Raw genomic sequence first — 26,348 nt, forward strand, 5'->3', positions numbered from 1 at the left:
TAAGATTTTTAAATAAAATAAACCACTTTTACTTACACACAAAATCTGTTGCACCATCAATGTTCAAAACAAACATATTTTTTCTGCAATCATACACCATGGGAGTTGTGCTGTTTTTATATATATTTATTTTTAGCATCTGAACATCATCTGAATATATATATATCAATGATACTAAAACACTGAATTATGCTTTTTAGCATAATTAGCTCAAGCTATATGTAATTTATTTTGTACATTGTCTTCTAGATGACTATGCTATGCTCTGGGTGCACGTAAATACAAAGTTCTGTCATGAGACTCTAGATGGTGCAGGCTAATAGGTCCTTAAAGGATTAGTTCACTTTTAAAAAAACTTTTGCTGATAATTTACTCACCCCCATGTCATCCAAGATGTTCATGCCTTTCTTTCTTCAGTCGAAAAGAAATTAAGGTTTTTGATGAAAACATTTCTCCATATAATGGACTTCAATGGGCGTTCGTGACGTCATGTAATACGCAATTACGTTGAAAAGGTCACGCTTTTCTGTCCTGACGAAAATTTTCTTTTAGTCTTTTTAATATTAAAACACCCAGGATACGCACACGAAATGGGCATTTTAAACGATAAACTGACTCAAAGACATTTGAATATGTGTATATGGTCCTCCATTTGTAAACACTGACTCGGTACTTCCTCCTACGTCAAGCGTGACCTTTTCAACGTAATTGCGTATTTTGGACGTCACGAACGCGCATCACTGAACAGAGCAAGGCGAGCATTTGTGCTTATAAAACTTAAACTTTTTTATTTATTTTTTAAATGACCGATCGTTTCGCTAGATAAGACCCTTATTCATCGTCTGGTATCGTTTAAAGCCCTTTGAAGCTGCACTGAAACTGTCATTTGGACCGTGAACCGTTTGGGGCCCATTGAAGTCCATTATATGGAGAAATGTTTTCATCAAAAACCTTAACTTCTTTTCAACTGAAGAAAGAAAGACATGGACATCTTGGATGACATGGGGGTGAGTAAATTATCAGCAGAAGTTTTTTTAAAAGTGAACTAATCCTTTAACTCAATCTGCTTGCAATCACATCATTCTCTATAGAATGCAGATGATTGGTTCCTGCTGTATCAGTGGCCAATGAGCTCGCTGCTCAACCTTCAAAAACTTGGTCAGCAGTAGCAGTTGCAGCATGCTTTCAGAAACCCTTCACCTTCCCCAGCTCCACCTGTATAGATCTGCTACGGGTAATTCATGTATGCTGTATTGTACAACAGCAGCATGTCTGTCTTTCTCACAGCAGTGTGTTGTAACCAAGCGGCAACCTCCCTGTCTTTCTCTTGAAACCAACATGGAAGTGAATTCAACGGCAATTCATCGACTGGCCACTTGAGGCTGGCTGCAGAAGTGAGTCAAATCTGTATCTCCCCCATATTAAAATACCCAACTTTACAGCAGAAAAAAAACACGTTTACAGCCTGGTGCAAAAAGTGGCTTTGGTCTATATAGCTTATTTTTCCCTTCATGACAACTGTGAGGGGGGTGAATTTTTTTATAACTCATCCGTTTACATTATATTAAGCCTTAAAGTTGTGCATAATTAGCCGTTTGTCTGCTGTTTGTTAGCCGTCACGTTACCTCAGCTAATTGTCTGACTGTAAAAATAAATAAATTCAGGAGTGACGCGCTACCAAGATGGCGACGGTCGGCCACGCCCACTTTAGGCTTCAAAAACGGTCTTCAGAAACCTACAGGTGACGTCACAGACACTATGTCCATATTTTTTTACAGTCTATGGTTGTAACTCATGTATGTATTGGCAGTAGTAAGTCCCGTACTTTAGCAGCAACAATAATAACAGCAGCAGCGTAGCAGATCTATACCGTCAAGACCAAACACATCAACAACATTATCATTTCCATTACCATGCCAAACACTCAGAGAGTTGTCATGACAGAAATATGTGTAAATTATACACCCCTGAGGTGTATAAGAGTGTCACGCGGCAGCTTGACGTGATAATCCAAACAGTGAGGAATGACACTGAAGAACAATGAACTCGCATTTAATAAACATCAGGACAGGAACCATCAAATACAAACACCTGCTTTAAACATTAATATAAGACAATGAACAGATGATAACTGAGGGTATAAATACACAAGATGACAAGGGGCTTAATGAAGGACAGGTGATTAGTTATAATGGTAACAAAGAAGGGTTGCTATGGAAACTAACAAAATGGTAATAGAAAGAAAAAGAAAAAAACTAAACCACAGGAAGAGAACACAGGCACAGCAAGACAACAGAATATCAAAATAAGAGTCCATGAAACAGAGACACAGGGAATCGTGACAAAAAGCAGGACTTTTTTTGCCATAGCGCACCGTGATTTATTGTTTATTAGCTCCAGAATTAAATATTTTGGTGTGTTTATGGTATACATAGAGAAGGAAAGAGCTGCTGTAGACCTGTACATTGGAGATTTAGTCCCAAATCACAGTGTATGCTGTGTCTGAACCGGCGGCCACACTTCAGTAGTCACCGGCTGTTGCTCGGCAACATACACCACAGTCCAACATCTTGTGAAGTGAAGAGCTAAGCTGCTGTTTTCCATCTCACCCTTGAACCACTCTCTTTCTCTCTCTATTCATTTTGCTCTCCATTCCTCCCTACGGAGACTGTTGTTCATTAGGCATTTCACACATTCTCCTGTTTCTCTCTTGTCTATTCTTCCTATTAAGTTTCTTCCCACTCCGATAGGCCACACGTTGTGCTCTGGACCATCTCATTATTGCTCATATTTACACAAACTGCCTTTCTATCTTGTAATCTTTCTGTCTTTCAGGATGCTGTTAGAGTGCGTCTCAGCCCTCTAGAGTATTGGGAGAAGGCGAAGATGGGGACAAATAGGGACATTATGTTCTTGTGGAAGAGGCATTATGTTCAGATGATGCTTCTGCGCTGTGTGTCTTTCTCTCTCGCTCTCTTTCTTTCTCTCACTCACTCCGTCTGACTGTGCCGTGACGTCTTTTGGTGGACTCTCACACTGAGTCAGAAAGGTGCCAAACGATTTGTTAAAATGCTGTCACTTCGCACAAATTTGCTTCTTCAAATTGAGAAGAAAAACCCTTAAATCTTTCATTCTCCATTGTGTCTCCTAGACAAGTGCTTTCTAATTTGTGTTTTGTCTTATGAGACTCCCAGGCTCATCAAAGAGGCTAAAGGGCCACTAAATCAATGACAAAAACGAAAATGATATACTGGATAGCATTAACATTAATGAAGTAAAGAGTTTCAGAAACGAGTATCTGTCCATGCTATTCTGTATGCGGACGATTAATCATTAAAAGATCGCAATCTCGATTCAAACACCCACACAATCTCGTACCTAAACAACAACGATTCTCCCGTGTCTAATAAACATTTGACAAAATCTCACCTGAATATTCAAATCGGTGTTTTGTGCTGCTGCTGATCCAGAGAGAGCAGTTGTCATGTATAGGTATGAAACAGCTTCCCAAACAGCCTTTTCAACCACACAGAGTATCGTTATTTCTGTGTTATATATATTCATATTATCACAAAAGACCCTGGATCAAAGTTTATAGTTCGGATATAAACACTGATGTCTACAGAAGCAATCAAAATACAGTAAATCACCTTTAGAGAGTAACATGGCGCTTCAAAAAAACGATTGTACCGATTACATTATTACGCCACCAGGTAGCGACAAGTTAACTGTTAAAAATGTATTTGTTATTGAACCATTTATTCAAGAGATTTGTTCAAAAACACTGATTCATCAAGTAATGAAACAAGTGAAGTATTTATTCTTATTGTCATTGAAATCATTGAATCATTCATCATGAGATGTTGCTTAACTCATGAATATTAATTACCTTATGTAGAAGTAATTTAACATAATCATTCACTTTTCTGACAATGTTAAATTGAGTTATTGATCTGGAGATCAAGAATTTGTTCATTTCCAAGTCAAAACTGAAATGTAAACCGAAACATTACTATTACAAATGTTTGAAAATAATTGAAACAATTTCAATCCTTTTGAGTTGCATTGAGAAACTTTGTACATTTGAGTTGAGTTGTACGTCAGTGCATTTAAAATGAATATCCATATATTTGTTGTCAATGGAGTGGATAGCAGCGAGGCGCAGAATATCTGTGTGAACATTGCCGCTGGTGCTTTCCATGAGTGATAACTACCCCAAAATGTGTTAATGCTTCACATGCTAAAGGCTATCTTATTAATGGAGTTCCTGAATGCCTTGTACAGATATCTTGCGTTATAGCTGACATATGAAACATTAAGGTGTGTTCACATTCATCATTGTTCTGCAAGTTTTCACAAGCAAAATCCAGTAACCACCAAAATCCACGCAATTGGGAATTTTGCGTGAGGGTAAAATATTTCCCCATGTAGACTTGGCAGCTGGTTCTAGTTGGTCACCCAGATTTGTCACGTTGACCAATAGAAAGCTGATTGGTTTGACTGTGGCGTGCTTATTACATCGCTATACTATTGATAATAGACAATGAACCTTTCTTCTCCTCGAAAATTCATCTAAATGTGTGAGTCTTTAGATTTGTTAACAAACAGAGGACCAAGGAAACCAAGCATGGCCATTCACACACACTTTTTCGAACGGGCTGATTCCTTACCGCTGTTTAAATCCTATGCAAGGCCTAGTCTCATTATCCCAGCAGCAGGAACATGAGATTTCTCATTTTTCCCCCTCAAGTCAAACATGAATTATTTAGCTTTGTGTTGATCACGTTGAGTCTCTGCCCTGAGCTTCCCTCCCCAGTTCCCCTACTGTATTTCTCTCTCTCTCTGAGCTGTGTGTGATGTTGCTAGCCTCTACTCAGCAATACAAGATGCATGTTTTGCTTACAGAATTGCCCATATCTCAGAAGTCTTGTTCTGAAATCCTGCTCTGAGAGACTATGTCATCTTGTATCTGAACAATGTTTTAGCGTTTCTTCTCAATGGCACTGTAACTACACTCCATAATTATTTCTGTACAGTGCGGGAGAATCTTCGCTAGCATGCGCGTAAATAATTCACCATGCCAATGTTTTGTTGAAGCCAAGTCCCACATTATCAGTGTACACATTAGTGAGTCATAACGGAAAGAGACTGCATTTGCCCCAATTTTTGGTGCAGATATTGCTCTCTCTGTTTAATTTCTGAATTGAATTTTCACGCAGCTGAGGATCGGTACGTCGTCCGCTGCACCTTTATCAATTATTCAGATCCGGCTCTTTGGAAGCTTTAATAAGCAGCTTGTCAGTCAACTAACTCATAGCAGCTCCGGCTTTGTTTTTGTGATATGAGGCCAGTTTTGCTTTGCTGTAAGTGAGTTGAGCTCAATGAACAAATGATGATGTTAGGCAGCCATGGTTAAAGAAAAACAAGTTTTGAGAGGAGTTTAGTTGACAGAGAGCAATTTAAGAATGGGTCACTGTGGTCAAATCATACTGGTCACTTATCTAAAAAATAAGTGAGGTCTAGTTATTTGATATTTGAAATAACTAGTTATTTGATACGTTATAATTTATTTATTTTTAGTGGTGGTGCTTTATTTAGCATGTTAACTGCACTCTATCCAGCTGTTGCTGAACATCCTCGGGATCAAATTGGGATCAAATAGCCTTTTAGACAAGCCACTAAGTAGTTGGCTTTGGAAAATATGTACATTATTGTTCAAAAGTAAGGTCAGTAAGATTTATTTTAATGAAATTAATACTTTTATTCAGCAGGGATGCATTAAATTGATCAAAAATGACAGTAAAGGATTTTATAGTTACAAAACATTTTTATTTCAGATAAATGCTGTTCTTTTGAACTTTCTGTTCGTCAAAGAATCCTGAAAACATGTTACAGTTTCCACAAAAATATGAAGCAGCACAACTGTTTTCAACATTGATAATAATAATAAATGTTTCTTCAGCAACAAATCAGCATATTAGAATTATTTCTGCATAATCATGTTACACTGGTTATTATAGTTAGCCTAACTAAAGGATTTCATGAGATGGTGGTGGCTTAACTCATGAATATTAATTACCTTATGTAGAAATAATTTAACATAATCATTCACTTTTCTGACAACGTTAATGTGAGTTATTGATCTGGAGATCAAGTGTTTGTTCATTTCCAAGTCAAAACTGAAATGTAAACCGAAACATTACTATTACAAATGTTTGAAAATAATTGAAACAATTTCAATCCTTTTGAGTTGCATTGAGAAACTTTGTACATTTGAGTTGAGTTGAGTTGAGTTGTACGTCAGTGCATTTTAAATGAATATCCATATATTTGTTGTCAATGGAGTGGATAGCAGCGAGGCGCAGAATATCTGTGTGAACATTGCCGCTGGTGCTTTCCATGAGTGATAACTACCCCAAAATGTGTTTATGCTTCACATGCTAAAGGCTATCTTACTAGCAGAATGTATTAATGGAGTTCCTGGATGTCTTGTACAGATATCTTGCATTATAGATAACATATGAAACATTAAAGTGTGTTCACATTCATCATTGTTCTGCATGTTTCAGTTGCAATGTTCTGCAAAATCCAGTAACCACCTAAATCCACGCAATTGGGAATTTTGCGTGAGGGTAGAATATTTCCCCATGCAGATTTGGCAGCTGGTTCTAGTTTACTTGAAATAGCAAAATTGAATATAATTTGAAATTATATATTATTTTAAAATAAAATATTTTCCCAGGCTAGTTTCCAAAAAAATTCTCATTTTGATTTACTAAAATAACTAAATCTTAAAAAAAAAAAAACTATATAGACATATAAAACAAACTAATAAAAGTTACAAAAACACAGAACAAAATTACTAACATATAGAAAACATACTAGATACTAGAAATATACAACATATAAAAATAAAAATTAATTAAAAATATGAATTAAAAAAACTATATTTGCATCTCAATGATAATATTTTAACACTGCTGAAAGGCTGCTGAAAATTCAGCTTTGTCATCACAGGAATAAATTACATTTGAAAAATGTATTATAATATTTTTTATGTTTCACAATAGTGCTGTTTTTTTATGTATCTATTTATTTATATTTTTATACTCTATATATATAATAAATGCCTTGATAAGCATAAGAAACTTCTTTAAAAAGTCCACCTGTGGTGAAAATCAAGTTTTTAATGTTATTTATATATGTCTATGTGGTGTTTTTAATATGTACAAATTGAAAAGTCAACACAATTGCTGAGTATTTTTTTCTGAGTATTTTAACTACTAAGGTAGTTAGTTTCTGACGCCACAAACTACCTACACAAACTGATCGTCAACGAGTGGATCTCTGAGCTGGTGTGAGTGAGTGGAGGCGGGGCTAATTTGCATATTAATAGAACTGTGTATAGCCTACTAAATGAGGCAAGGGTGTAGAGTTACATTTAAGCTATTTTAAGGCATGAAGATTTTTTTCTCAAGGAAAAACCTTTTAAATATGTCATTTTGGTGATCAAAGATGAGTTTTAAGGGATACAATTACTGACTACAGGGGGACTTTAAGAGTAGCTTAGTTTTGCACAGCACTGATGTTTTTGGGCAGCCATTTTGATTTAACAAACAAATCCTTAAACCTGTATTCAATAAACAGATGGTATGGTCTCAGAAAGTATTTAAATTATAACATGATGTAGTTAGTTAGTTACAAAATATATCCCCACTGAAAAGTTATGCTTTTGTGCAACATAACTGATTCATTAAAGGTGACTGTAACATTCAAGTTCTGATGCATTTTTTCTGTTTGTGCTCCCCTCAGCCGTTCCCTTCCCCCTGAGTCACCGCCTCACCACGAAGGAGGTGTTTGACTGTGAGGGGAAACCAAGGGTGGATCTCCTGAAAGCCCACCTCACTAAAGAAGGCAGGGTGGAAGAGAACGTGGCCCTCCGAATCATAAACGAAGGGGCCTCCATCTTACGCCAAGAGAAGACCATGCTGGACATAGAGGCACCTGTCACAGGTACTTCCTGCTTCTTTTGGTCTATTGTGGCAGATTCACTTCATGTACAATTTAAAGGCTAATGTTTGCAACAAAGTGCTATGGTTTCATTTGACGTGTCTTGAAGTGACTATGTGTGCAGTGTTTTGCTGCAGGCTGGATATATTTTCAGACATTAGTCGATAAAGAGCGTCTGTGCATTAGCATCTGTGTGTACATAATGCAGTTTGTTACCTGACGCCGTCTGCATGTGTTAACTGTATATCAGTGACAACCTGCTTTGATACTGTCAGCAAACAGGACTAAAGAGTTTGAGAGAGAATGCACAATCCTGACCTCAAATACAAAAATAAACTCCAAAGCACCCGACTGGAAGTTCAAAGAATGAACGAGCGGAAAAAAACAAAACAAATGGCGGCAAAGTGAACAAGCGCTTAAGGTGTTTCCGTATGAAGTTTACCTGTGAAGGGAGCTGTCACTTTAAAGTTTGATCACTTTTATGCTTGTGAATGTGCGTATGTGTGCGTTTCTCAGGTATTTTAATTCCTTCCTTACCTGTCATCGCATCAACTATGAGGTGAGAATAGAGGGAAAATAGTTTTAAATTAAAACTAGGGTAATGCACGTACCACATAAAGCATGTCTGCATCTATTCAATGGCTCGTCTGAGCAGTGCGTCTCTTAATGCGAAGCGCTATTACGCTTTTACCAGTGTCTGTGGATAATCAATAGAGTTGAGTACTTGATACCCGCGTCCATCTGCAGGAGCGTGTCAGCCGTGATTTCCGCTGTGTCATCTGCGTATGAGCCGCTTACTCCTGAAAGAAATAGGTCCTTGTGTAACTGCAGCGAAAAAGAAATAAATAAATAAAAAAATAGGCAGAGATAATGGACATAGCTTGATTAATTTTTCTTTGTAATGTGATTCTGCTCACCCAAATCTCCTTCACACTGGTGAAATTGCAGGATTTTTAATGCTGTTTTAGTGCCTTTTTTGTTTATTTAATTTTTAATATCTGCTACGTTGCAATTTACACAGGAAAAAAGACAAAGAAGAATGTTTTGATTCAAAGAATATATGGGGAATTCAATTTATTATTTTCTTATCCTGTCGGCATATATTTTTTTCTCTTGTTTTAAGCATAAATCTCGCTTAATTTTGTCAGATTTATTCCTAATGTTTGCAAAATGTGTAATAAAGACATTATTTTTATATGTATTATTATTATAATTGATATATTTTAATTAAAACAATAAAAGTATCTTTTTAAGATTTTGGAAAACAAGACAAAAGAAATTGTTTTTGCTGTGTGGGAGGGCTGTAAAATTGAGACAACTTGTGTTAAAATCCCTGTTTTTGGCAGCTGAAAAAGTCACACGGTCACAAGGTTCGGTGCATCAGGAGTCGCTCACTGCTGTGTTTAAAGACACAAAGCATTTGAGTTCACTCCGGTTCAGTCGCAGTCTCACAGGAAGAGTTCAATTCCACGGTGCACTTAGATTTGTCTGGTACAGTGCAGCTGTTAAAATCCATCAGTTGATCAGAGCGACCTACAGAGCGAGAGAGAGAGAGATAAAGAGAGAGAGAGAGTGGTTCTCTGCTGCAGAACACACCTACACCTCTGAGTCATCTGCATCTAACAGCTCAATATTCTCTCTATTTCTCTAAATCTCTTCCCATCATCCAGTTCTGCTTGCACCCTGTGTGCCCGCAGTGGGTGATGTGAGAATAAGCATCCCCCCCCACACACACACACTCACTCACTCACTCAGCACTGCACAGTCACTGCCACGCATAAAGAGAGATACTTACAATTATCACCATTTAGAGTTCACTCTGTGTGTGTGTGTGTGTGTGTGTGTGTGTGTGTGTGCGTGCTTGATTGATGTCTGTCCCTGAGCTCAGAATATTTGCCCAGATCAGCCAAAATTAGGCCAAGTGAAGTTTATGCCTGCCGATTGTCTATTATTAATATCAAAGGGATATGAAATATGCAGGAGGCACAGTGTACGAGAGGAACCGTCATTGTCAGTAGATCCGCTTCCTTTGTGATGCAACATAATGGCAAACAAAGACATATCTGCTGCCGTTTGTCACTACCTTCACCCAGCTGTACGGCCATCACCTCATGCTATTGTTAATCAAGACTGCTTACACAATCACACAGATGCACACACACACACACACACACGCAGAGCGCTGGTTCAGGCCCATTCGCTTATGTTGAGAATGATTTGTGCTGCGTGCTGCTCGCTCATTAAGTCCAGCTTACATAATGGAGAGCTGAGGATGAGGAGGAGAAGAGAGGATATGAATAGAAGAGAGAGGAGAGGAGTTATGCAGAGAGGAGGAAAGAGAACATATGGGAGAATAAGAGGAGCAGGTGAGAGGGTAGATGAGAGAAGAGACGAACAGAGGAGAGGAGAGGTGGAGAGGAAAGGAACTGGAGAGGAGATGAACAGATTGGAGAAAAAGGAGCAGATGACTGGAGAGGAGCGAGGGAAGGAGGAGAAGAGGTGATAAGGAGTGAAGAAGGGAATTAACATATGGGAGGACAAGGAGATGAAAGAAGAGATAAAAATGAGAAAGGAGGAGAGGAAATGGACATATGAGAGTATAAGCGGTGAAGATGAGAGTGAATAGGTGAAGATGGGAGAATAAGATGAACAGAGGAAAGGAGAGAAGCAGATAAGATAAGCGGGGAAGAGAGGAAGGGAGATGAGGAAAGAGTGGAGGAAATGGTCAGATGAGAGGATATGAGAGAAAAGAAAACAGGAGTGGATGAAAGGAGAAAGATGAAAGGAGTCGAACAAATGAAAGGAGGAAAGGAGATGAACATGAGACACAAGGAGCAGATGGAGAGGAGAAAAGAAGAGATGAACTGAGAGGAGAGAGAGAGGAACTAAGGAAAGGAGATGAACAGAGGTACGTGGAGAAGAGGTGAAAGAAAGGGGGGTGTTTATTTTGAGGAGGGGTTACAAAATAAAAAGAAAGGAGGAGATGATGATTTGAGATGGGAGATGGAAGGGAAGTGAGATAAGCAGTTTACAGTAGAGGAGGAGAAGATGAGAAAAAGATTCTGAATGAGAGGAGAGATGGAGAGAAAAGAAGACTGGAAATGAACAGATGGTGAGCAAGGAGAGAAAAAAACGAGAGCAGTCGAACAAATTAAGGGAGGAAAGGAGATGAACAGATGAGAGGAGAAAAGAGGAGGAAGAAGAACAGATGAGAGGAGGTGAATAGAGGACAAAAGAGGAGAACAGGGGAGATGAATCAATGAGATGATATGAGAGAGGAGAGAAGAGGAGCAAATGAAAGAAGATAAGAACATGAATGAAAGCGTGCGAGGAGAAAAGAGGAGATGAACAGATAACAGGAGTGAGAGGTGTGATATCAGATATCAGGAGTAAAGGAGGAGCACAGAGAGAAAGATCACTGTGTGACACACATCAACATTCTCCTCCTCGTGTGCTCGGGTGGCATGTGACCCACGCGGGAATGTGAACAGGCATGTTAATTCCACGTTTAATACCTCTTTCTCCCGAAGCACAGTTAAAATCAGCTCCGCGAACCAGCCGATTCGTTTAAACAGAAGCACTTAACACCGGGACCCGGGATCATTTCCATGCACAATTCATATACCTCTTCATGCATAATGTAATGTCTCAATATGCAGGATCCGCTCATACAGTAAACGCCACTTACTAACACAGCCAGGGCGCATCTGATTTGCCTATGCATTATGCAGCTCTGATGCTGCAACGTGACTGGGCATATCTGCATCCCCCCCCCAACCGTTTTGGATTATATAAACCTAGTATCCATATCTACAAAGACTTTGACAACAGGAATTTCAGACAGCGGTAGATGAGCAGGTTTGAAGTCGCCCAAGGGGAGAGAGAGCCCACCTGGGGATACACGGTGAACCCTAAACTCCTGTGAGACCCGTCTAACACACTCATAACAAAAGCAGTGTGGATGAAATGAATGTGTTTTTAATGACTCGATTTGTAACATCTTTTTTAGATCTTGAGCCTCATATGAGGTGAAATCAGATGGCGTCCCACAATGCATCTGCGTGTTTATCGATGGCTTGGGTGCAGTTGAGGAGGCAGGGTGAGAGAAGGGAAATAAGCACAGCGTGAGAAGGCTGAATACAAGGGGGCGGAAGAATCTCTTTGCTAGTCGGTGGAGGAGCGAGCGAGCACAGATAAGCGAGAGAGTTCAGCTTGTCACCTCCCTGTCATTCAGTCCTGCTCCGGGAGGAAACAAAGTGAGAGAAACAGCGCTAACTGCAGCCCCTGTGACCCCGGCCTTCGAGAAAACGGTCCCTTTAGCCATTCTCCACATCATATCCTCTGGAGGCTTTCGTTTTTTCCTCACTACGCTGCGGTGCTTGATTACTTCTAGGGCTTTTGCTCTATAGTGTGTGTTAATGGTTCATGTTAATGGCCCATTTTGGATGTATGTCAGACTCGGTGGACTGCTTGCGGCTGCTGTGTGATTTAGGACAGATAAGTCCGCTAATTCATTTGACATGAGGAATCTTAATTTAAGCGGCTTCCCCCGAGACATTTAAGGCTAAATAAGTGGTTTGGCTTGAGAATGGATCTATTGATTTGGGCATTGATCTGGAAGTAAAGGAGCTGTTTGGGTAGAGCCTGACAGAATGCTTGTGATTTAGCATTTTAAGAAAAGGAGGACAACATGATAGTCTATTTTTTGTTAAAGGGGTCATATAATGCCACAAGCCTTTTTTTTACAAGCTAATATGATTCTTTAAGGTCTAAATTAAAAGTTTGTAATATACTTTAATTAAAAATTCTCATTAGTATTGTAAGAAAACACTAATTTTACCTGGTCAAAAACAGCTCTGTTTTCAGCACGCCGTTTAAGTGCATGTGTCTTTAAATGATAATGAGCTTTGCTCACCCCGCCCCTCTGTTCTGTGTGTACACCGTTTTTAACACAATAACCACGTGTTGTTCATTATAAACGTGGGATTATGAATTATATTGAGAATGTCGTACATAGAAAACATGCCGTAATACAATACTAACCCTGAGTGTAAACCTTAGATGCATTCATCGTGAAGCCTGCAGCAAGGTTTGCAAATTTCGCAAAGATGAATATAAATACTAATATAAAGGTTAATTAAACATTACACTCACATCTTCTGGAGGTTCAGCAGGAACACGTTGGTACCGATCCGTTTTTTCTCGTTTGTAAAGCTGTCTGGTGTGAAATGATTCGCGCAAACATGAAAGCACAGACGATCGTGGGGAATCCCCGTGAGGGAATCCCCGCGTCAATCCTTTGGGCATATCCCTTCAAAAACAAAACTCAGCCACTGCATCTTCAACGGCTCGGATTTAGGAACATCCAAATGACTGCTGTGTTCCTTATTAGATCTAAGAACAGAACACCACAATCGTTTAGACGCCATTCTGCTCCAGCATATCAACAATGGTGGACTAATGGTGGACTACTATGACAGCTGTTACAGCTCACTCAAGGCGGGTCTTGTGTTGAAACACGGCTGTCACTCATCACCGTGGGAGGGGCGTTGGATATTATGACGTCACAATATCGAACGGCTTGATTTCAGAGAGGGTCAAACATATAAGGAGATTAAAACAAAACAACTGGATGGATTTTTATCATGATAGGATGGTTGTGTACAGGCACTGCCAACAGACATTTCAGTGCAATCAACTTGTAAAAGTGCATGTACCATTATATGACCCCTTTAAGCTTGAAACATGAATGCTTGTGTGTTCAGAAAGGAAACATTAGTGAGAGTAGATGAAGGCCTGTAGAGTTGATTAAAATACCCACAAGTTTATCTGTGAGCTTTGTGTATGCTAGTGTACTCCTAAATCAGGGGTGCCCAATCCTGCTCCTGCCGATCGACTGTCCTGCACAGTTCATCTCCAACCCTAATCAAACACACCTGCCTTTAATTTTCAAGTGATCCTGAAGACCTTAATTGGTTGCTTCAGTTGTGTTTGATTAGGGTTGGAGATGAACAGGGGTGCGTTTCCCAAAAGCATTGTTGGCCAACTATGGTCGCAAGTTCTGTCGTTACCAATAGAGTTCAATGGACATTGCGATCATAGTTGGCCAACGATGCTTTCGGGAAACGCACCCCTGCACAGTTCATCTCCAACCCTAATCAAACACACCTGAAGCAAACAATTAAGGTCTTCAGGATCACTTGAAAATTAAAGGCAGGTGTGTTTGATTAGGGTTGGAGATGAACTGTGCAGGGGTGCGTTTCCCGAAAGCATCGTTGGCCAACTATGGTCGCAAGTTCCGTCGTTACCAATAGAGTTCAATGGACATTGCGATCATAGTTGGCCAACGATGCTTTTCACCCAAAAATTTCGTCATAATTGACTCACCCTCAAGTTGTTCCAAACCTGTATGATTGTTGAACACAAAAGAAGATATTTTAAAGAATGTTGGTAATCAAATAGTTGATGGTAGCTTGACTTCCATAGGAAAAAAAGAATTCTATGGAAGTAAATGGCTAACGTCAACTGTCTGGTTACCGGCATTCTTCAAAATATCTTCTTTGGTGTTCAGCAGACGAAAGAAACAACTTGAGGATGAGTAAGTGATGATACAATTTTACACAATGATACAATGATTTATCCTTCACATTGTTATTTGTTAAACAAAATCATTCACTTTTCTGTTGCTTCCAACAACATTTCACTCACACCATGAGATTGCAGCAATTAGCAGACGACAACAATCCAACCAATTCTCATTCGAGAAGTAATTTCGCTTAAAAATCACAGAAAAAACGATTGGAATTTCTGTTTCATGCTGACAGTATCTCTCTTCTAGGAAAGCAAGTCAAAAATATTGAATATGAATGTGTCTAAACAGCCCATAAGAAGCAGCCTGTTATACAGGGTGAAGACTGAAGACTGATTAGTCAACTAGTCGTTCGGGCAACCTAATGACTGGTCGAATTTGAAAATATGTAGTTTTGCACATCCCTGTTGTATGTATTGCCTGGACATACTCTATTGTTCAAAAGTTTGGTGTCAGTCTTTATAAAATTATTACATTTATTCAGCTGTGATGCATTAAATTGATTAAAATTGACAGTAAAGAAATGTTACAAAAGATTACTATTTCAAATAAATGCTGCTCTTTTGAACTTTCTATTCATCAAATAATCTCGCAAAATATGTCAAAAATATTTGTTTTTTTCAGCGTTGATAATAATAAGAAATGTTTCTTGAGCAGCAAATCTGCATATTAGAATGATTTCTGAAGGATCATGTGACATGACATTTAAATGTAAATGTCATGTGACACTAAAGAATGGAGTAATGATGCTGAAATTCAACTTTGCATCACAGAAATGTATTATATAGGCTATATTAAAATTGAAAACAGTCTAATATTTTAAAATCTTACAGTTTTACCATTTTACTGTATTTTTGATCAACTAATGCAGTCTGATGAGCATAAGAGACATAAGAGACCCCAAGGTTTTGAACAGATTTGTACATTAACAAGGAAAGAAAACTGCTTGTCAAGCGATTTCATGATGTATATTAAGTGGGAGAAACAGGAAGTGACATGCTCCACAGTTTCTCACAGGTCTCAAGCATGATGACGCACTTACACTAGGTCATATCACACAATCTGGACTTTTGCTGTAAACCCAGATTCCTCAAGCGCCGGAGTTTGACTGAAATTCTCACAAGAGTCAGAACAAACACACTTGCCCATAATTCCACGAACCTCTATCTTCGCATGACAGAGATGTGGGCTTCGTATCTAGGTATAGGGATATGTGACGAAGAAGCTAAGAGGGTTTTAAACGTGTGTGTGTCCGTGGCCACACCCACACACACTACAGGCTGAGAGGCCTCTGGGGCAAACTCTTAGGCAGCATCTCCATGCCAACGCAAACTCCTCATTTATTTCATTCTTTATTCTCATCAAATTCATGTCTCCATGGAAACAGGAGTTTGCGTTGCTCTCTCTCTCTCTCCCTCTCTCACTCTCAGAGAGAGAGAGAATTATGTTGCAAAAGGAGCAACAAAGATCTTCAGGCCAGCTACAGCATGTTGGATATAGGCTCTTAGGTGTTTCACGGCCCTAGATGTGCACAGCTGTGATTGTGCTTCCTGTCAATTCGATCAGTTCATTATGACTCGAGCAATCTACATGTTGACATTAAGGGATTACACGGTTACAGAATGATTTTAGTAGCTATGGCTGTATGAATCCCCCATGGATTAACATTTGTATATCCTGTATATTGAGCAAACTAACAGTTGTGTCTGTTTGCATCCAGCTCAGCTAGTCAATATTTTCTCCTCTCTCTCTCTCTCTCTCTCTCTCTCTCTCTCTCTCTCTCTCTCTCTCTCTCTCTCTCTCTCTCTCTCTCTCTCTCTCTCTCTCTCTCTCTCTCTCTCTCTCTCTCTCTCTCTCTCTCTCTCTCTCTCTCTCTCTCTCTCTCTCTCTCTCTCTCGCTCTCATTCTCCGCCACCTTCTTTTCCTTTATGCAGTGTGCGGTGACATTCATGGGCAGTTTTTCGACCTGATGAAGCTGTTTGAGGTGGGCGGCTCTCCAGCCACGACACGATACCTGTTCCTGGGCGACTATGTGGACCGGGGTTACTTCAGTATCGAGGTGAGAAGAGTATGCATCCATCCATTTAGGGCTGGGTGATAAACAATGTCATATAGAGATCGTGATACAATTTATGTCGACATTTTCACTCAATATGAGTACGAATTACCCCACCAGTACTTACTCCACAACAGCCAGTCTGCAGGGAGCCGGTGAGGGAAACAAAAGTGAAATTGCGTTAACCTCCAAAGTTAACCAAAGCTGAGGAAATTGTTGAAAAAAGGGTAACGCAACATGAATTATATGGAGGTGGTTTGGGTTTCTCTTTTTCTCTTTTAGAAAAGTTGCCAGCCACCGCCAGCAGTTTTTAACATTTTCTCAAAAAAATGTCATGGCCCCCAGAATATTTTGATCAAAAAGCTGTGAAAATAGCAATTTTGTCAAAGACTACGATTCAGAACGATGATCAAAACATAGATGGGAGTAGATCCAGTCCATCAACACCCCTAATGCTTGCACAGTCCTATAACTCGTCCTGGATTGACATTTCATTCATTTCAGTAGTTTTGATTTATATGCTGTTTAATGTTGATGATCGTGTGATTTTCACGAAGTCAAGTCACATTTATTCAAATAATATATCGTCCAGCCCTACATCTGTTCATGGTTTCATGGTAATCACTTTAATTGAAAGAATTGAAAGAATTTGGATTCATTTGAATGAAAAGGTTAATTTGTGTCATTACCATGTCTAGATTGAATTTACATTTCAGTACTGATTTTTACGAAAAATCGGCAGAATTTTATTAAACATGGTGAAATTGTGTTAAAAAGAGTAACTGCACTAGCTGAAAGCATTATTAAAATAGTCAAAATATTTAATAAACTAATTTTACGAAAACTGGCAGAGGTTAAATGTTGTAATATGTATGTATGTATGCATGTATGATGACAAAATGTGTGATAAAAAATGTATGATAAAAAATAAGAAATATTCCATGTAGTCTTTCAATTAAAAAACATTATAACTAATTTAATCAATGAATAAATGCTCATAAAAACAGCATTATAATTACAAAAGCATTAAAAAGCTTTTGTTTTCGATGGATTATAGCATGCCAAATTGCAAGACACCACTGTAACTGCTTGCACCATGTGACAAAAAGTGTTTTTTATTGAAAAAAAGTATTAATAATAATAAAATAAAAAAATATGACAATTTAAAAAATTCCCCCTAAAATGTCCATTTTCCATTTTCAAGGCAGTCGGTAGGTTTTGAAACTCGCATGAAAGCATAACCTACAGTTTCTTTTGACCAAGCAGACATGGTTATTGGCTGATAGTTATCCCAGTTATCTTGTAGTGTTCCTTTGATAACAAGAACGGCCAATTCTGTCACACACTTCAGGGAATCTTCCTCCAACTTCAAACAGAGAAGAGGAATCAGTCATCCGTGAGCGCTGTGCTCTGACATTCACGTTCTTTGACATGTCCAGTTTCTGCCATCTTTGACTGTAGGCCATGATTAGCTCTGCGAACACATTTCAACACAGACTGCTCAATTCAATCACTCATCTCCCAATGTTTTTGGTGGAGAAATCTTCTTCTATTTGTTAAAGCATATGAGATCAGCATGAGTTAGCAGCCTGGTTGTGTGTGTGTGTGTGTATTAGCAGTAAAGGGAGAGGAGGAAACCCATGTATGGTTTGGTCCGCGGGCAGCCAGTGAAGGTGATGAGGGCTGACAGTAGATGTGATAACATATGTAATGTAATTGGAAGTGTATCATTAACACTACACAGACATTGCGCTGGCCTAAATTAGCATGATGTTTGTAGGTATCTCATGGATGTGGCCATATGTTTCAGCTCTTTTTCTCTCTCCTTCTCTGTAGTGTGTTCTGTACCTCTGGTCACTGAAAATCCTCTACCCAAAGACGCTATTTTTACTGAGAGGAAATCATGAATGTAGACATTTGACAGAATATTTCACCTTCAAACAAGAATGTGAGTATTCCCCTTTTGCACTTGCAATGCTGTTTTAATGTGCTGGTTATGTCATTTGTAATGGCGAAAGAATTACTAGAGAAAAGTATTAGTAGTAAATTAATACTTTTATTTAGCAAGGATGCATTGAATTGATCAAAAGTGACAGTAAAGTTATTATTATGTTAATAATGTTACAAAAGATTTATATTTGAGTTGTTTTGAACTTTCCATTAATCAAAGAATCCTGAAAAATGTTTTCATAATTTGACACTTGGTGAAATGGCTTCTGAAAATTCAGCTTTGCCATCACAGGGATAAATTAAAATTTTTAAAATATCAAAATAGAAAACAGTTATTTTAAATTGTACTAATATTTCAGTATTACTGTATTTCTGATCAAATAAATGTAGCCCTGGTCTAAATACTTAAATACTAAATACTTAACTTTTGTATGGTAGCATATATATATTTAACATCATTTATTTTTATATTATATTTCAAATCTGAATTTACATCTGAAAAAGATTGGGAAGGTGTAGATTCCAAGCGATTTATTTTTCTGTTTTCCAGTATATTTAATATAATTATATAATTTCCTTATTTAGAATAAATAATTGTATTGTTTATAAGTTTCATTTGTTAACATTAGTTAACAGTAACAAAGGTTAATATGTGCTGTAAAAATAAAACATATTGCTGATTGTTAGCTCATGTTAGTTAATGCATTAACTAATGTTAACAAATGAGACCTTATTGTAAAGTTTTTAGCTTTATATTTGATTTGTAATTCATGTTTCAGAAAAATGCCAAGTTTAAAAGGGGTATATGAATTTCCATATCCCTATATTTCACAGTAAATGATCAAATTAGAATAACAGAGCACAGCCCTCAATTTCCTACTATGTCTATTGTTCCTGAAAGGACAAATCTTTCCATTTAAGGTGAATGAGGTTTATAACGCAGAGCTGTTGGGAGGGGTGGGGGGGGGATGTGGAGTATGAGGTAATGCTTCAGAATGGAGCCTTCCCATGAGGCAGAGCGGCGGAGCACAGAGACAGGTGAGGTGGGAGGGAGAGGTGACGGCAAACTCTTTCTGTGTCTACTCCACTGACGTGTCGGCATGGTTACATATGCTTTTGAGAGGTGGCGTATTGAGACATAATGAGAATAGGACACGCGTCGACACACTGAGAGAGAAAAAAAAACCTTCTCTGTCTCGAGACACTGTTTATCTTGTGTGTGAGTGTTTGTGACGCACTGAGACACATGGGGCTGACCATTAAAATTCGGTCCCAGTAGGAATCTAATGAGGCCAGAGAAAAACATGATAAGTGCTGTCATAACAAAATAGCTGTTGTTTGCAACAAATATTAGGTTGTTTTTGGCAAAAAAAACATGATGTCACCTCTGGTATCTTTCTTGAAATGACTTTTCTTCATTTAGCCTTAGGGGGCATATCGTGGGAAAACAAGATTTTTTTGTTCTTTTGGAAATGAAAGAGCTTGACGTACTATGTCAACATACTTTAATGTTAACGCATGCCTGTGATGTCAGAATCTTTACCCTATTAGAATGACCGCCCGGGCGCCCACGCTTACATATTAATTTATGTAGCATATTTACATATGCTCATTTAGTTCAGCAACTTCTCCCTGATAACACCAGTGCCATTATGCTGAGAATAACCAATCATAACAGAGATAATTTACATAAATACCAAGTTCATGTAGGTCCTTAACGGTCACATCATTAACTACATGACACCAGCTGAACTGTGAATGCTGATCGTACTATTTACTTTTTACTCTTAAAGGTATAGTGGAGGATCTTTCCGAATTTTAGATAAGACCCGCCCTCTCCACTTTTGAATAAGTTTGATTGATTCACCAGAATGATTGACAATTAGGAGGACCAATAGTATAGGTGATCCACCCGGAAGTAAAAAATCCTCCGCTATACCTTTAAGAAAGAATTCTACTCATTCAGAAAGTTTATGAGGTGACAGATGTGTGCAATCAAACTACATTTCCCATCATGCTCTGTGGCAGCACAAGAATGAAAAAAAAAACACACACAGATAAAGCATCAATTACATGTCTAATGCATATTTGGTCTTCATTTTGTTATGCTAGCACTAAAAATGTCTTTGGAAAGTGAAAAACAGAGTAACAGATATTGGCTCATGGCTGTCTGTATACATTCATTTTCTATGTATTTGATAGTACCTTTATACTCACTTGTTCTCTTTCTCCTTCTCTGTGTATCAGGTAAAATCAAGTATTCAGAGCAGGTTTACGATTCCTGTATGGATGCGTTTGACTGTCTGCCCTTGGCAGCTCTCATGAACCAACAGTTCCTGTGCGTCCACGGTGGCCTGTCCCCAGAAATACAGAGCTTAGACGACATAAAGAAGGTACTGCCAAGCCATGCATGAACAGCAGCGCTGTGTGTGGGAGGAGAAAGATTTCATGCATGGCCATAAGAAAGCAGTGAATGTGTGTGTATTACTGTATTCTGTATTATATTTGTGTCTCTGTGGCCTAGTTGGACCGGTTCAAGGAGCCCCCAGCATTCGGGCCTATGTGTGATTTGCTTTGGTCTGATCCACTGGAGGACTTCGGCAATGAAAAGAGCCAAGAGTACTTCAGCCACAACACAGTCAGAGGCTGCTCATACTTCTACAGGTGGGTGATTTTTGTGTTTTTAAAGGTGTGTGTTTTGATGTGCCTGAGTGTGGAAATGTTGTCACACTATATGAGAAAAGCTGTCACAAAGAATTCTGCCATAAAATGGCCTATTATGGATTTTTTTAATTTTTAAAAGGTAACATACAACCATTGTTTTATGCTAAATATATTGTAATCAACAAATAAATTTGTTAAAACGTGAAGGGCAACTTGCCCAAATAAAAATATGACAACAAAATGTATTATTATCAATGTTGAAAACAGTTTTGCTGCTTGATATCTTTGTGGAAAGCATGATACTTGTTTTTTTGATCACAGGATTCTTTGATGAATAGAAAGTTTGTTAGAAGAGAATTTATTTTAAATACAAATCTTTTTTAACATTATTAATGTATTTACTGTTACTGATGCATCTATAATGAATAAAAAGGTATTAATTTATTTAAAAAGAAACCCTACTGAACCCAAAATGTTTGAAAGGTAATATATATATTTTTTACATGAATTTTCAAAATATTTATAAAAAATCAGTTTATATAGGTTTTATTGTGTTCACCTTTTTACACAACACCTATAGAAAAAGATATTAGGATTTTAGTTTGGAAGACAAAATTATTATTTTTTAAGATGATTTTTAATGAGGTGTTTGAAACCAACACACAAAACCACTGCTTGAGAAAACGAGCAATTGAACTTTTCACTAAAAGTCTTATAGTTACTTAGAAACAGCTTATATGACAACTAGCCCCGGTTTCCCTTGTATGTATAGGTAAATAGGCATAGGCATATGTTATATATGTGTCAGCTTGTATGTAGATGCTTGTGTAACAGATTGTGTGCACATATTTGAGTGTATTCATGTGAGTGCGTGTGTATGAGGACAGCCGAGTCGGTGGGGGGTTGTCGGGTCTCTCCAGGTGTTCAGGGTTGCCCTTGTTTTCTGCCCTCTGCTCTGAATGCATAAAGCAACAGCCTCTTAATATTTCACACACTGCTGAAAATTTGATGGAACAGCAGTGAGCATGTGTACGTGAGAATGAATGTTTGTTTCTCATAGCGAGAGTAAAGATTGGCCTTTGTTTTTCAGCATTTTGATGTTGTGCTTTAGCATTAGCATTAGCATTTCATCTTCTGTAGCTATACAGTAGTGTTGTGTGTGTGAGAAACAGACAGAAAGTCCTCCTGTCCATATCCATCCATTCATCCAAATTTGGGCCAGTGATTTGTAGCCTTACATTTATTAGTATGTCTATGCATAATACCAGTGGCAGCCATGTTACAGGACACACAAGACTGAATTTATTACACATACACACAATGCTTCATACTCTACTTAGACAGATACATACCCACACACATTTCTGTTATGCAAGGCTCACAGAAGCCATTTGTTTTAATCTGTGTTGTCAGTGTTCCTCGAGCTGCCCACCTCCCTGAATCACCATGTTGGTGTTTAATCACTACTCTTTCACTCCATTCACTCCGTTTGTTTATGTGATTGCCTTCATGCTAATGCAGGCTCTATGTATATGGTTATATGGTTCCTATACTAATTAAGACATTTAGAGTATAGAATAAGCAATTAGTGGCAAATTTTACATTTTATCCATAAGCAAAACTGTAAATAATTTTTTACACAGAATATTTTCTGGCTCAGTTAACATGCATATTGTTTACTTCCTGTAGCTATTGAAATAGTGAGTATTTTTACTTTTACGGATTGGCTTCCATTGTAATGGTGCAGTCACATTTGGTCAAATTAGCAGTCAAATTAAGACAAAATGTAGCTGGTCTGTTGTCAATAGTTTAGCGAAGTATGAAGCACTGCTCACACAGAATAATTGTCAGAATAATCTGAAAGTGGACCAGACTTTATGCTGATAGCCAAATGTCAGACTATGCGAGACTAGGGTGAAGATATCAGATGAGGAGAAGGGGGGATGCCTTTTCAGCCTCTTGATCGTACTGTAGTCAGCAGAAAGAGTGAGATGGAAGGAGGGAGTGAGTGAAGGGCTTACACTGCGGCCAGCAACGGCAACACAGCTTTGCGATCTATCCCACAATCCCCAAGGGCTCTGCAGTGTGGTGTTGCCATGACGACCTGTTTCCTCTTCCCAAACTGGAGCGAGTGATAGCGAGAGAGAAAGAGAGATGCAGAGGAAGAAGTGATTGGTAGAAAGCAGTGGTAAAGCAGCAGTGCCCCCTCATTAGCCGATGACACGAGAGAGAAAGACAGAAAGCGGCTCACACACCCTTTTACACACTCTCTGTGTTATAAGCAAACGTATGTTAGCACAGCAGCGCTTTCTCTCAAAGAAGCTTGGCAGCGTCCTTCCACGTTCATTTTCATTATATGGAAAAAAGCAGTGTGAACATTCTGCCTGACAGCTCCTTTTCTGTTCTACAGAAGAAAATGTTACAGGTTTAGAATATAGGTGGGAATCAATCAGCAGAGCTCTGAGGTTATAGGATGACGTTATTAATTTCTTGGTTGCGTTCTGATTTTTTACCTTTTTTCTGTGTATAGCTATTTATTTTGCGTTGTTTACATGACAACGATGTACTAAAAACGGAAAAGTTTTTCCCTGTTCACACGGATCCACGAAAACGATTAAAAAAGCTGTGTTATGAATGCCAGTCCAGTAGTTGACGATGTCACTTTGTAAGGAAACACACTAGGCGCCTATAGACTAAACATGTAATGCGCATAAACATGACATCACCGTTTTCACCAGTTCACATTTTTGTAGTTTACGCAGAGATGATAACGGTATTGTTTTCTGGTCCCCAAAATGCTGTTGCCATGTAAATTAATGGCCAAAACGCATCAAAAGTTTTCAGGTTTTAGTTGAAAACAGTGTTGTGGAAACGCCTTTTTAAATTCTTTATGCACATATTTGTCGGATTTATGCATTTCTGTCTATCAACACTTATCAACGCCGAAATTAATCTGCAGCAGTCAGGTGGTTCAAGTACTGTAAGAGCTCTGTAAGTTATTTACATTCATTATTATTGTGGTAATTTAATGCCATATTATGACACAGACTGTTCATTGTTAGTTTATGCTCATTAAACAATATTAATAGATACAGATACTTTTAAGTATCAGATTATTAACAGATACAGATTAACAGATACTTTGATTTGAATAATGTTTTAGTAAATGTTGAAATGAATAGGCCTATTTACAAAGTTTAATAGAAATGCTTTATACATATTTTTCATTGTTAGTTCACATTAACTAATGTAGTTAACTTATGCTAACAAATTGCAAAGTGTTACCGAAATGTTATTATGCTTGTCTTATCATAAACTTGCCCTGAATCATCTTCTTTTTACGACAAATATTCTTTTGAAAAATGTACTAAACCATATATTTAAAATTCCTGGCGTGAGAATACTGATACAGCTTCATGAGAAAATATAAATGCCATTGAAACACAAATCATGTCAGGGTCTGCTGAGACTGTGAGTGCAAAAGTGTGTGAATATTAATGTATATCCAAACATATATGAACTCTGAATTGCATGTAAGAACAAGGCATTTCTTTCTCAGGATATCTGTAAACATGGATATGGAGTGATAAACAGTTGAGCGCCACACTGCCCCTGCTGGACACACATGGAACTGCACTCGTGCTCCATTCACACATGAATGTTTTGCTTGGCTGACAGTGGAAAGCATTGAAAAAACAATACAACATTAATGAGACTCGTCCACCCACAGTTTCTGAATGTTGGCTCTTATTTTCTCTCTCATTCTCTTTTCCTTTTCTCAATCACTGTGTTGCAGTTATCCGGCTGTCTGTGACTTCCTACAGAATAATAACTTGTTATCAATCATTCGAGCACACGAAGCACAAGATGCAGGGTATGTATTTCCTGTCTTTAGCTCTTCATTTGTATTATTTGTGTACTAATATGCGCCTTTAAGTGGTATATAAGGTACAAAGGTGTCCTTTTAATGGTACATCTTTCCATACAAGTACAGTTTTTGCACATTTTGTCTATGAAAGTAAATGAAAACATTTTTATCTTCCCTTTCCCTCTTCTCACAGCTACCGGATGTACAGGAAGAGTCAGACTACTGGATTCCCTTCCCTAATTACCATCTTCTCTGCACCAAACTACCTTGATGTTTACAATAACAAAGGTGAGTTCTGCTTTCCCTTACAGTGAGATATGTGTGAAAAATGGAGCTTAGTGATGAGAACAGAGAGCGTGGGCAGAACCATCAGCTCGAGTGACTCCATCCATGTGGTCTTATCATCCGCTGATGGAACAGGGTCAACCTCTCCGCAGTACCATCTAGTGGAGGCTTTTTGTGAAAATGAATGTTCAGCCACTTACAAATTGATGTACTGTATATCAGGATGTATTTACACCCTTTTTGATTGGTGTTTTTCCTCAGAAAACTCGTTTAGCTTGGGTTTTGTCAAATCATTGTGTGTACACACTATTTTAGCGAATCATTCCAGAAACACAGTTTAGAAAACGATTCCACTTGAATTAGTTGATTAGGAAACAAACCCAGAGGCTCAGGAAGCCACGGTCTCTTGAGATTATTTCTCATATTATTGATTAGCGAAAACTCAAATGCTAGCTCACTATTTCTTATTACTCACTTCCTCAGCTGCCGTTCTGAAGTATGAGAACAATGTAATGAACATCCGGCAGTTTAACTGCTCCCCTCATCCTTACTGGCTGCCAAATTTCATGGATGTCTTCACCTGGTCACTGCCATTTGTGGGGGAGAAAGGTACCTCTGTCACATAAATCTATATACAATTGGATATTGACAGGCTTGACAATTCTTTTTGCTTAATAAAACATTTTTACTAATGTCCGATTACTTTCAACTAAATGTCATTTTGATGTGTTGTGATTGACTGTTGCTTGGCCTGCAGTCACGGAGATGCTGGTAAATGTGTTGAGCATCTGTTCTGATGATGAGCTGATGAATGATGGAGAAGAGATCTTTGACGGTGAGACACCTTCACTTGTACGCTTCACTGTCCTATGCAGAACATAAATATGATTTATTCCACATGAAACATGATTATGATTTCTCAACAG

General features: G+C 38.3%; 1 protein-coding gene across 1 annotated transcript in view; it reads left to right on the plus strand.

Moving 5' to 3' along the window:
• The window catches only part of ppp3ca (protein phosphatase 3, catalytic subunit, alpha isozyme), a gene marked incomplete at its 5' end in the record, with an annotated part of 50,010 nt that overhangs the window by 15,581 nt on the left and 8,081 nt on the right, over window positions 1-26,348 (plus strand). The window contains 9 exons of the mRNA XM_081390058.1: window positions 7,813-8,013; window positions 16,534-16,658; window positions 18,492-18,603; window positions 20,853-20,998; window positions 21,130-21,269; window positions 25,066-25,143; window positions 25,331-25,425; window positions 25,906-26,031; window positions 26,180-26,257. Coding sequence (XP_081246184.1) covers window positions 7,813-8,013; window positions 16,534-16,658; window positions 18,492-18,603; window positions 20,853-20,998; window positions 21,130-21,269; window positions 25,066-25,143; window positions 25,331-25,425; window positions 25,906-26,031; window positions 26,180-26,257 — 1,101 coding nt within the window. The remainder of the gene's footprint in view (window positions 1-7,812; window positions 8,014-16,533; window positions 16,659-18,491; window positions 18,604-20,852; window positions 20,999-21,129; window positions 21,270-25,065; window positions 25,144-25,330; window positions 25,426-25,905; window positions 26,032-26,179; window positions 26,258-26,348) is intronic.

This window comes from Scardinius erythrophthalmus (genome assembly GCF_964197995.2).
Source record: "Scardinius erythrophthalmus genome assembly, chromosome: 17".
Lineage (NCBI taxonomy): Eukaryota > Metazoa > Chordata > Actinopteri > Cypriniformes > Leuciscidae > Scardinius > Scardinius erythrophthalmus.